A 13,517-nucleotide genomic window follows, 5' to 3' on the forward strand; every position below is an offset into this window, starting at 1 on the left:
TCGCTGTGTGCTGGAAAGACGAAGAAGAAGAAGAAAAAAAGATTTGTGCTCTTCGGTATTTTTAATAAATCTCTTGGGGTTTTGTCAAAAAAAGAAAGACCGAATGAGTGTTGTCACGCCTCAGCACACATACGGAGTCTGAGTGATAGATAGAACAGAGGCAGGCAGTGGTAAATTGACTTTGTCTGTCTGTCAGACTGAGAGGCAGAGTTGCACGGATGTATCACTGGAAACTTCAGCTCGTTTGAGACGAGGTTCAGAGAACAGATTTGTGGGTAATAATTATTCCAAGTCAATGAAGGGAAGAACACTGACACTTTATATCACCAGAAGGGGAATATTGTTCCCCAATTCTCTAATTTTTCCTGTTTTGTTCTGAACATGAATGCACACGGTGGAAGAGACAATCTGGCATTCTTTGCCTCTGATGTTTCTGCCGATACTATTTAACAAATCACACAAAATGAGGCAAAATCAGTCATTTCTGTGTCATTTTGGGGATTTTTGCTTGAGGTTTTAGTGTACATTTTACAATTAGAGAAGAAATCATCAATTTAAATTTAAATAGCTTTAGATTTATTTGCTTTAATGTATAAAATATTGAATTCAGCAGCTTATTCCAGCACTCTCATCTTGCACTTATGGGAGAGTCGCAGGTTTGACACCCCTCCCACTGTCTCAATCTGTCCTGGCTCACCTCAGCAGACAATTCAGCTTCAGCTGATAAGGTTCAAATGGATCTTTGAGCTATATAAACTGGCCCATGAGCTTCCTCCTGCCTCACTGTTTCTTCATCTTTTCAGTCTGCACTTTCAGCTCCTCCTCAGTGCAAATCCACATATTGCTTTACAGCTCAAGCACACAATGTATTTGAGAGGGATTTTTATTGTAATTGTTTCCAAAAAAATCTATTTAAATCCTGGCATCAATCAGTAAATCAAGTGTTCCGATACTTAGAAGAGAAAAAATCTTTTCTTTGTGGCAATCACAGGCCTTGTAAAAAAGTGTCCAATCACTGACTTTGACCACATGCTGTGATTAGATGGATAACCTACCTGTCTGTTTTAACTGTGTATCTGCCAGTCAACCTACATGCATTCTTACTATGCACTTATTGCACGCCACCACAAGGCTTGGCAGACACTTTGCTGGAAATAAGAAGCAGGTAGCACAGGAATGGCAGACACAGTTCAGCCACTCTCCCTATTACATATCAGAGTACGCTCACAATGATATTAAAGCTATTGCTAAGTTTGAATAGTTGCATAATGCTGCTTAAACTATGACCGGTTCCAACTCAGAACTGGTTCCAAAGCTTCAATTCTAAAAGGTTAAGGAAGATTGATTTTAACTCTGCTTAACAGCTCCAAAACAAATTTCACTCGTTTTGTTCACACCTACTCTGTCTCTAGTGCTTTTCCACTATGTAAACTGAATTCATGCCTGTCTTCTGTCTCCTGATTCATTTGTCTTAAGAAATCTGGAGTCTTGAGTTACCTACTCAGCTGTTAACAATTTGCTTGGTTATCGGGTGAACGGGTCAAATGATTGCCTCGTAACCATCACCTTAACTTAGCAAATGCTGCCACAAAATGCTTTCCAAGAACAGCAAATGCAAAATTTTACTGTTGAAGTAACTCAAATAAACTAAACCTCAGACGATCAGTATCGAGGATTGTTTGGAACCAGATTCAATAAGCAGAATAAAAATCCTCTCATGGATGTGAGGAGAAACATTGTCAAGAACTACAAAAAAGGGAAGTCCAGTTGTTTTACTGAAGCGTTGCCAACAACTGCAGTTCCTTAAATGTCCACTTGAGGCTGGCTAAAAAAGTGAGTCATTCCACATAGACAGCCATGTAAAAATACTGAACATTACAGCAGAAATAAATATGTTTACAGCCTGGTACAGAAAACTGTTTTGGTCTCTATAGCTAGTTTTCCCATCCCCGAAAACTGAACAGAGCATGAATTTTTAACTAACTTTTCTGCTTTGATTATATAAATACTTAAAGTTGCATATATTTTTATTATTAGATTTTTGGATTAGTGGAGAGTTAGGAGGACTCAGGCATTGACAGGATGGAACTGAGCTTCAGAACTGTTTTTCAAGAAATCTATGGGTAATGTCATGAAGGGTTTGTTCATCTTTAAAAGGTTAAATCCAGTTTAGTAAGACACATGGAGGCTTGTTAAGTTGTGACCTGTGAAATCAACATTAGTGATCGTCGTGGTTTGGGGAAGAAGAGACAAGAGACACGTGAGAGATTTTTAAATAAGAATACTTGAAACCACAGCAGCAAATGTGAAGATATCCTGACTTTTAGTCTTGGTGTGAGTCAAGTTCCAGAAATGCTACATCCTACACTTCCCATAATGCAACAGGATAGTTACTCACAGCTTCGTAAATGTCACTTTCCACACTCCACGTTTAAAGTTTGCACCAAGCCTGATCAAGCCTGAGCTCAGATAACCCTTGTGACCACCTTCACTGGGGTTATATTTTCAAACTTTAAAAACCAGAATGGCAGAAGCCAGTCAATCAGGTTTTTCCACATCTGTCTGTGAACTAAACTTTACATTTAAAGTCAGTAATGTGACCTTTCAAATTTATACAGACTTAAGTCATCTGATGTTAATCCAGTAGAATTATATTCTGGCAGGTGGAGACAACATCAAGTAACGAGGTTAAACTGGCATAAACTGAACCATTCATTAATTTAAATACATTTGATATTATATGGCTGTGCCCAGCTAACTGGAGAAAGAGTATTCAAACAGCTGGTGCTTTTAGAGCTCAACCTCAGGCCATGCATTCTGTTTTATATATAGACAGAAGCATACGCAATCTCACCGTCTGCATTCCTGCGAGAAAATAAATGGAATGTGGTCCCTCACAGGAGACATACTGCTTCCTCCTGTGGAGTGTAAATTTAGCCTGGCATGGCATGGCATGGTACGGCATGAGAAACATGAAAGGAAGAGACAAGCAGATAGACAAGGAGAGGGTCAATCCTATTAAAATGTGCAGAGGCGAGGTTTAAGCATCAAACTGACAGCTACAGGACAAGGCCATGGCTAATTTTAAGAAGGCGCATCGGTGAACTACCAGGGGATAGCAGCCAAACTGTATTCATATTCCACGGCTCATTAGTGTATTCGCCATCCGATTGTGCTTTATTTCAAATTCAGTCAAATCTGCGGGGAAGGGAAGTCTCCTGCCAGAATAACAATCCTCCATTCAGATCCAGGCCCCTATAATATCACGAGCCAATTCTGGTAACATGAAATGTTTTAGTGATTCTTGTTCAAATTTCAGTGCATTTGCATTCAGAATGATCAACACTGAACATCTGTCTGCTGGATGATTTGTTTTGTTGGCATGTGAAGAGGTGATTTGTCCTCTCCAGTGCAGAATCACAAACAACAGCTACTTCTGGTAAACCTGCACCCATGTGAATAACAGCTGTGAGTTTTTACAGGATTGAGAGAATAACAATATAAAAACATCAGTGTGCAGAGTGTACGTCCTGTAACCTGCCATTTTACTCTGCCTCTTTATACTCACTTTGTTGTGTAACACATGGGAAATCTGGGGAATTTCTCCTGAATGTATCTGGTAAAAAAGCATTACTGTCAGGTAATTCTCAGCATATGGACAACAGAGATGGAAAAAACAGAAAAACAGGATGAAGTTTAACTCAGGTGAAAGAAGGGAAACAATATCAATAAAATATAATTGAATTATGATAATTTTTTTTATGCATGATTTCCTCTTTCGGAGTGTAACAAGTGTAGATTATGTATTACTGGATTATTGCAGACTACGAGTAAAAGTCCTGCATAAAAAAAAATCTATTTAATTAAAGCGCAAAATGTTAGCAGCAAAATGTACATAAAATGTAAACTGAAAGTACTAATACTGAAATATTACATATGGCATCATTAACAGTTAACTGGAGTCTGTAGTTCACCTATAACTTCATACACAGTTTTATGTGCAGAGACAGCTGATAAATCTGAAGACTTGCTACATGATTAACGACAAGAAGAAAAAAATAAATTCTGGTACACAGATCTGCTTCAGTTATTGAACTTTTTCTGCAGTCTTGGACTTTAGGTGAGACCTGTGATCATCTGACCCTTTAAATGAAACCACATGAGAGGTTTAGAGGAGAAAATCACTATTTGGTAGTCACTGGTTTATTATTGAACAATGTGTTGTATTTTAAAAGCTTGCTGTGTAAAATCTTCATCTTGAAAGTAACTATAGCTGTCAGATTAATAGAGTAGAATACACAAAATGTTATAAAATAAAACAAACAAACAAAAACATCGACCAATCCACATTTAAAAATAAATAAATAAATAAAAACATGCAGCAACAACACCAACAACAAAAAAGTTGCTCAAATCCAACAAACCCTTGGGTTGGTTGTGTATCATGTATATTTTTATAGAGTCAAAACTTTCTAAATTAGTCAGATTAATCTCTTAGTCTTACTGTTTAAATTAGTTAAGAACCATAATTTAGAATTTAAAATTCCACAGATCCTTCGCTATATTATTACATTAGTCAGGATATATTCTCTGTATTGTAATCAGGTAGGATTTTCAAGTAGTATTTTAAACATTTTTATTTTTTGGGAGAGTTTAAAACCCACACATATGTATTTACTCAAGTAAAATCACACAATAAATAACTCTATAGGGTCTTAAACCCCATATTTAAACTTGTTAGGTTACTTTAATAAGGCCGATCATAATTCCTTTTACTGGAAAGCACTTTGGTGCAATGGTTGATGTCTTAAAAAGACTATATTATAAACAGTGACTTGACTTCACTTGAAAGTACAGAATTTTCCTCTGAAATGTAGTGAAGTAAACATAGAGAGTAGCATAAAATGACAAAAATCAAGTAGAATCCAAATTACATTTTTTGTACATTTATTTAAAACACAGTTTAATTTTCACCACACATTCAAGAAGACAGATCTGCTAATGTATTTTATATTAAATGTTTTATTTCTAGAGGTACTCTGTTTTCTGTCTCCACAGTAAAGATCTGGTGTGTCTGTGTTTAATCAGTCAGAAATGGTGTGAATAGGTGCTGCTAAAAATACTTGCTCTTCCCAATATAAACATGACCTACTTTGCACCTCATGGTTCATGTATTTGACCTATATTCCTCCTGCTGCTTCAACGCGCTGAAACTCACAGGACTGATGCAACTGGGCGGGCCGGACAGCAAACCACGCTTATATTTGCAAATCTAGCTTCTCATTGGTCAATCGCCCCTGATATCTCTATCACGATTGGCCAAGCTCGCTGTCTATTACCGGTATAGACCGCATGGGGGTTGAGTAAAAAGGAAGCCACGTTGACACGAAAAGTGGTGTTTTCTGTTTTTTTCTCACGCCGGGAAATAACGGTCACGTCGACAAGTTACCTCTGTCCGCTCAGGAGCCTCAGCTGAAACATCTAAGGACAGGTATCAAGATTTGTTTATTATGTATTTGCCGCTTTTCTTATTCATTTCTGGCTGTTAGCTGAGCAGTTAGCTGACCACAGGCGGTCATTAGCTAGCTAGCAGATGCTAACATCATCCTGATAAGCATCAACTGGAGCTAATGCTAACACCTCATTAAACAATGGATAGTTAGCAAACATTAGACGGTGTCAAAGGGTAACTTTGATAGTGAAACTCAGCTTAAATGCTAAAATAACATGATATTTAATTGGAAAAAGTACATAATTAGTGCTCTTGTTGAACTAGAAATCAGTGTCCTCAGCTGAGTTCACACTGAAATAGAGGCTGCCAGTTTTTGTTTGAAAAATTGTATGCATAAGAGTTTTGTGTGAATGTAAAGCTGTTATCTGTGCCAGTGTAACACTGAAGTCACCCATGGATGCTGCCAAAATGTCAGAGGAGGAGTTTCATCATTATTCCCTGTCTGTCTGTGGACCAGCTCCAGGATTTTTCTCCAGATTTCATCACCACCAAAGCTCTCTTTACTTTTCGACAAGTTCAGAAACAAGACAGTGAAAAGCATGTTGTGTTTTAGTTCAACATTTTGGTAAAGTGAAATAAATTACAGTCTGTGGCCTCTTTTCTTTCTTTTACAGTTATTGTGCAGGTCAGAAACGCCACATCATCTGGCAGGATGAGCGTTGGATTCATTGGAGCGGGCCAGCTGGCTCATGCACTGGTGAAGGGTTTCACAGCTGCAGGTGAGGTGTTGTCGTAAAATGAAGCCTTTTTCAGACCTTTCCATTATTCTGACAGCAACTGAACATGTTAGCTTCTTGTCTGAATCTTCATTAAAGATTATGAAGGCTATCTTACAAAGTCTGACCTGGTAACATAACTTTCAACACTGCACAAGTCTGAACTGCATTCAGTCACGTTAACAAACAGACATGTAATAATGTAAGTACTCTGAGTTGTGTGAAGAGATTGAGGGAATACTTTTTCCACATTTCGGGGCCGTTACTCATCCAGAAAGAGCACAGCGGATGCAAAAGGCACAGTTTGCCTGCCAAAATCATAAAACACCTTTCTCGTTCACTTTGCTGTACAATTTCACATCTGTTACACTCAAAACTGAAATGTCCATAAAAATATAATTTTACTGCAATAAAAACAGAGACTAACAGCTCAGAATAATGGCACTCATATCTATACGTTTTTCTTTTTTTTTTGACAAAACATTAACAGTTGAAGTTCAGTTTGTTGCTTCCAGCTGTTTGTAGGAATCTCTCCGCTGAGTTTATTACATACCTGCTGCATCAAACAGCAGCGGGATCTATATGAATGTCTCTAAGGTGAGAGGATTGCACGCAATATTATACTAACATGTGTATCGTTTAAATTTTAAATGTGCAATATTTCATTATCTTATCTGATATTACTTCACTACTCCAATATTATTACTTCTTCTATTGTAGTTTTATTTTTAGCTTACTTAATTTTATTTTCAGTACTATATTGTACTTTTGTCTTATTGCTTTTCCACTTGGCACTGCGTTTCTCATGTTATCTGGTTTTGTTTTCCAAATAATATCAGGCAAAAGATTTTCCTTCAGGGTTAATAAACTTTTATCTTATCTTAGTGTGTGAAACAGTAGAACAGCTACACCGGTAACTTAAGTAGTTACTTATAAATTATCTCCAATATGACGACAGGGTCAGTGTGAATCAGGATCTAACACACTGTGGTCACACTGTGTACCTTTCCTCACATCAGACAGGTGAGCTGTCAAACAGAGTCACTGTTTATCAGCTACACTTAAGTCATTTGTTGCATAGCGGCCGTCAGGTTGACAACTGAGCCCCGTCACACCTGTCGGGTTGCATTTCCGTGTATTACACATCAGTTGGTGTACTGTCAAACCTGGTGTCACTGTGTAGGGTTTGTCTGAATGAAGCCATGAGGACCATTGACGCAAAACTGACTTGTGTGAATGTCTAAATGACAGAATGCTGTCACTTTAATGAGTTGAAGCAAGAAACGTTACATATCCCAAGTCTGAAAAGGACTTTATATACTCAGTTCTTGCGCTGCTGCAGTGTGGATTTCCACTCTGGAGATGAATAAGTTCAGATTTTACTTTCCTCATTGTACATCCTCACACTTCACTCTCTACTTTTTTCACCAGGTGTGATTGCCACACACAGGATTACAGCCAGCTCCCCAGACACAGACCTGCCCACTGTGACAGGACTGAGGGTGAGGAGATCAGTTTTTACCTGGTCATGCGGTGGAGAATGTGAGCGAGTGTCAGCTTGTGTTTGAATTTTGAATGTGTGAACGCCACTATAATAACACCTGTTTGCTTCCTTCCCTCCGTAATATCCTCTTTCTTCACCGTCACTGACTTCCTTTTCTTGTTCTCCTGCAGAAAATGGGCGTAAACCTGACGACTAGCAACAAAGAGACGGTTAACAAGAGCGACGTGCTCTTTTTGGCTGTCAAGCCCCACATTATCCCCTTTGTTCTGGATGAGATAGGACCAGACATCGAGGACCGTCATCTCATAGTTTCTTGTGCAGCAGGTGTTACCATCAACTCCATAGAGAAGGTAAGCCTCACTCACTTTTCAGTGTGTTGAAGTTTACAGATGCTACAGACCTTATTGTTCAAGCCTTTATACGTACAATATAAAAAACAAATTTTGCATCCTCCTTTTCTCAGACTGAGTTTATTCAGCCTGGCACAATTCCAAACATAAGAAAGAAAGTTGTTGCATGCTGTCTCGTTTACAGAGATTTTTTTTGTAATTTTACAGAAGCTGCTTCAGTATCGTACTGCTCCTAAAGTCATGAGGTGTATGACGAACACTCCAGTGGTGGTGAGAGAGGGAGCTACGGTGTACGCCACTGGAACGCATGCTGAGGTAAAAAGTAATGAAATGACGGCTATGAAAAAGGGTCAAAATATTTATGAATGGCGTCTTGAGGATTCAGTTAACTGTTAGATATGTTGAGATATGTGCCATCATAAAACTTTATAACCTCATTGACCAGCATTTTGTTGTTATTTAAGGTGGAGGATGGCAAGTTGCTGGAGCAGCTGATGGCCAGTGTAGGTTTCTGCACGGAGGTGGAGGAGGACCTCATTGATGCTGTAACCGGTCTGAGTGGCAGCGGACCTGCCTATGTAAGTAACTTCAGGACTGTTTTATTTCCCAGACTCGTGTCATAGATCCAGTTTTGGCCACTACAGCAAGCTCTTGCAATGAAGAAATAATCTGTGAAATCCTTTATCCTCAAGCAGACTAAATCTGAGCCTGCTGCACAGTTGGTGGTTACAACTTCATCTTGCAGCTTGTAAATAAGAATTTTTCCTAACTCTACATTTTGCACTCAGAGAGCTACTGAGACTCATTTGGATTGATGCAGGGCTGATCTGATAAGCTCTGTTTTTGGAAGATGGGTTGCCATTACTTATGTTTATCTTAACCTGACAGGTTTCACAAGCAGCATCTCACCAAACATTATTATTTTTTGTCTTGGAGATGTCAAAAATAATGACAAAGTGTTCAATTCATGAGAAAATATTGAGAAAAGTAAGCATCTTCAAAGTTAGAAGTGTAAAATGTCTGCTATTTTTACTTGATAAATGACGTAAAATGTATTGTGTTTGTTGATTGACTAGCTGATGCAACAACACATCATTTTGGGTTTATGCACAGCAGTCAAGACTGTGCTGACTGCTAAAACCCTCTGCATGTTCACTCTGTCAGTCAGTCTAGACATCGGAAAAACAGTGACAGAAAGAAGAGCTTAAATGAATGCATATATTTCTCCAGAGAGTGAGCCCAGCTGTGGTAATGACTTGTATCGCTATGCGTGCATTTCCAAATCTCAACACATCTTTCAGCACGGTGGTTGAGGAAATTAGAAATAATTGTGTCTTTGGGTTTTTATCTGCTCTCTGTATAAAGGTTGAGCGTTAGACAGGTATTTTCAAATACAATTGAAAGGATCTGAGAACATTTTTTTTTCCTGACTCGCTGTCCGACTACACATCTGAAGAACTAGCTTTCCTGGAAGCGGCAAATCAATTGTTGTGCCTCAGACTGTACAGAAATAAGGCTAGTTAATTAGTAAAGGATAAAACACTGGTGCTTCAGATTACTGTGTGATTATGTATTTTTATGGTGGTTGTATAGCTGTGAACATGTGCTGATGACACCTTAAATAAAAACTGATTGCTTTGTGTTCAAACAGGCATTCACAGCCCTGGATGCTCTTGCAGACGGAGGAGTGAAGATGGGTTTGCCCAGGAGGCTCGCTGTCAGACTTGGAGCTCAGGCCCTATTGGTCAGTTGTCCTTATTGTTTGTATGCATGTTTCTGGTATTCGTATCTCACTCGCTGCACTTCTTCTCAAAATTAAGTGTCTTCAATCCAATACTGTGCGTCTTACGTGAGGCAGAAATCTCATTAAGATTTAGTTGCTGCTTTCGGTGCACTCAGCCATTCTACTGTCTGATAACTGCTGACTTTTGTTCAATGAAATAATGAAATGCCAGGAAAATAAACACCTACAGGGCATTCTGGCTTGCCAAGAAAGGAAAAGAAAAGGATGAAAAAATTAAAAAGGGTGCATTTTGATCCTGTATCTGTTTTCTTCAGGGTCTATGCAAATTTAAAACTGCTGTTACCATAAAATGTAAATGTTAGTTGATTATATTAGTGAAGACAGCGTTGCAATCACAGTTTGGCCGGTCATCAGAACAGATTTCTTGAAATTAGTTTTTGTTATCTTCATGTGAATGTTTTCGTATGTGATACAGCAACACAATGCATATGTGCTCCATTCTGATAATGATCACCTAAGGATAAACATAAATCAGAGTAAATGTGAAGCATAATATAAAATGGTAGCAAAAATAAGCTTTAGACAAAGTGTCAAAAGCATGACCGCTGCTGACTACAAACAGTGCATTAGCAGCTGTAGAGGAGAACACAACAAGCAGTTGCGTAAATTAATTGTTCCCTCCTTTCATTTTACGTTCCGTGTTCTTTTTTCCCTTCAGGGAGCAGCTAAGATGCTCCTGGACTCAGAGCAGCATCCCGGTCAGCTGAAGGACAACGTGTGCTCACCAGGGGGCGCCACCATCCACGCCCTGCACTTTCTGGAAAGTGGCGGCTTCCGCAGCCTCCTGATCAACGCTGTGGAGGCTTCGTGCATAAGGACACGGTGAGTCTGTGGCGTGTGGAAATGCAAACGCACACACCTACACCTCACAGTTTCTCAATTATTTATCTCACACTGTGTTTGTATCCCAAAATGTTCATGGCCTAAGCAACTGTCAAGGTGTCCTGAACTTGGGTAGTGCTGCAGCTAATGATTGTTTTCATTGCTTAATAAATAATGACTAAGTCTGATCTATGACCCAAAGTTACTAAATTTCTATTGATCTGAAAGTCAAAGAAAAGCAGCAGGTTGTTGATGATGAAATCCCTCAACTTTTGCATTTTTAAAAAAATTGAAACCAGTTTTAGCCAGTTCATTTAAGCCAGCTATTTTGGTATTAAGTTGTATGAATTATGTAGAAAGGATGTCATATTGTTAACATTTTTTAATTGTTTAAGAAATACACTGAAAATGTTGCAGGTGTCGAATTGTTGTGTGTCAGTGACTCCAGTTTTTGTCCTGACAGATTTGTGATACTTCATCTCAGAGTATTAACCTTCCAAAACCCCAAACCTGTCAGCAGGATTGTCAAGCATGCTATTTTCAGAAAAACACCAACATTACACTATTTATTAGCACCAGAACCTGTGAAATCAGAAAGAATCATCAGCTTTTCAGCTTTCTGATGGTCTTTGCACTGCTTATGTGATGCATCATTCTGAGGGAAAGTTAAGAGTTGCAGGCTGTTTACATAGATCAGATAGAAGATAACTGAAAAACATAATAACAGAATAAAAATAGAAATAGTCTAACATTTATAGAATGCAGAGCTACCATTTTTTCCAGCATTGGTAGCATCTATGAACATTTGGAAAAATGCTATACATGTTGTTTCCATTGTAACTGTGAAACAAAAGACTTTCTTGAATTCTCTAAACTTCTAGTCATGGTGTTGCTGTTTCCATAAAGGAGCAGGACTTTATATTACAGTGAAAAATAAGCCCACAGTGAGTAAAAATGAAGCATAAAACACCCAGAAACTGCTTGGGTTTCAGAGGTTTGAAGTGTGTTGCTGTCTTTAGATGAAATGAATAAAAAAATATGACACATACACAACTTCATTAGCACTGTACACCTGACTTTAAGGTTTCCCTTGTTCTCTCAGGGAGCTGCAGTCGCTGGCAGACCAGGAGCGAATTTCTCCAGCAGCCATCAAGAAAACCACGTTGGACAAAGTCCTCCAGCAGCCCGGAGTCACAGTCAGCGGAGTGGCTAATGGGAACGGCAAAGCAGGGCTCAGCTTGTTCAACAATCGTACCTCTGGGATCAAGAAGAAGAACTGAGTACACAGAGAGACAGACACACACCAACAACATGTTACAGGTTTCAGTGTACCGCTGTGTACATATGTGGACATGCATACGTTTTAAGCCGATGTTCAACCATAGAAGTGAAAAAATGGACTCAGGACTGCTCGAAAATCATATCCACACTACTTTGCCAAATAATGTATTCGTACTTGAGTGACATGCAGACTGTGGACCTGGTGGTGACATCACCACATTACACACAAGCACAGGTGTCCTCTGCACACATTGCTCACAGTTACAGCCTTATGTTGTGATGCAGGATTACTATCTACATATACACAAACCCAGATACGCACTGAAGAGCAGAAGTGCATTTACAATCTGTCTGTCTGTGTTTGGGCTCGAGAGTCTCTCGGGCCGTTAAACGGTAATGACCTGGTGGGCCATCATTGTCTTCTGGTACACACCAGGCAGCAGATGGCTGCTGGATAACATAAAGCTATTATTGTATGTCTTCAATGTCTGTCTTTTAAAAAAAAAAGTCACAGTGGAAATCAACATGTACCCTTTTTTCCTTTTTGCAAATAACTATCTTCGGCCAGCAGTATTACACTGTTAACAGGGACTGAATGTGGCTCAAACAAGCATTTTAATAACTTTAATAACTTTTGGTTGTCATGTATTACCAATATTGTCTTCTAGCACATTACAGATTTTGTGCCTTTGGCCCAGAACGTATTTTTTCTTTCATTAAGGTCATTCCGAGCTTTAATACACTTCTGATTTCCGCATGTTTTTGCTGTTCTGAAGGACATTGTGTGTCTTAAAACCCAAAGGCATAGAGGTCTTCTCCTAAGGGAGTGTGATGTTATTATCTGGAACCGCTTAAATTATTTTCCCAGTGATGCGCAATTTATATAGACAACGATGTAAAGGCATTATGCCAGCCATCAATCCGTCCAAGCTGTGCATTTTGTATTGTTTAAATTTTATCCCGATAATGTTTCATGTTATGTGTTGTTTTGTTTGACACATCAGCCACTGAATGGGTCTGAGTCAAGAAGTTGATATTAAAGAAGCATAATCTGGTTTCTTTGTTACTCTTTGTTTTAATTCTCTCACTCTGTATAGCTTGTGTTTTTTTTCTTAACACTTACAGATTTAGGTCTCTTGTCTGTCCATCACTGAGTAATTAATATGCACCCTGGCCTCCAGATGGCGCCCTCTGATCAATGTGACCCATTCCTACATGCCTGTGAAGTTCAAATTACCCTCTTCACATTGCTGCCAGCTGAGAGTGACTTAAAATTTAACCCAGTCTAGCATCAAATATAACTACACAGCCTCACTTATTGGTAAACGGCATTAGCTGTGGAGATACAATTACACGTTTCACTCACTCGTCATTCAAAACTCTCCCCTGCCTTATTTTGTCGCCGCTTGTAGGTCACTGCCTCCTGAATTCTTTCCCAATAAGATCCCTCTTCTGCTAAAATTAGACCCTCTGTATGCCTTAAATAATAAGACCTAACTGTGTTTTTCTTCACGGGCTTTGATGTGCA

At 38.9% G+C, this 13,517-nt stretch overlaps 1 protein-coding gene across 1 annotated transcript; it reads left to right on the forward strand.

Moving 5' to 3' along the window:
- Positions 1-5,334: 5,334 nt before the first annotated feature.
- On the forward strand, positions 5,335-13,044 carry pycr1b (pyrroline-5-carboxylate reductase 1b). Its single transcript, XM_023290377.3, has 9 exons — positions 5,335-5,491; positions 6,127-6,231; positions 7,660-7,730; positions 7,903-8,082; positions 8,290-8,397; positions 8,547-8,660; positions 9,734-9,826; positions 10,545-10,708; positions 11,811-13,044. Exons 2-9 carry the CDS (start codon positions 6,165-6,167, stop codon positions 11,986-11,988), a joined length of 975 nt encoding a protein of 324 aa, XP_023146145.1. The 5' UTR covers positions 5,335-5,491; positions 6,127-6,164; the 3' UTR covers positions 11,989-13,044.
- Positions 13,045-13,517: the final 473 nt, after the last annotated feature.

The sequence above is a fragment of the Amphiprion ocellaris genome, chromosome 4, assembly GCF_022539595.1.
Source record: "Amphiprion ocellaris isolate individual 3 ecotype Okinawa chromosome 4, ASM2253959v1, whole genome shotgun sequence".
NCBI lineage: Eukaryota > Metazoa > Chordata > Actinopteri > Pomacentridae > Amphiprion > Amphiprion ocellaris.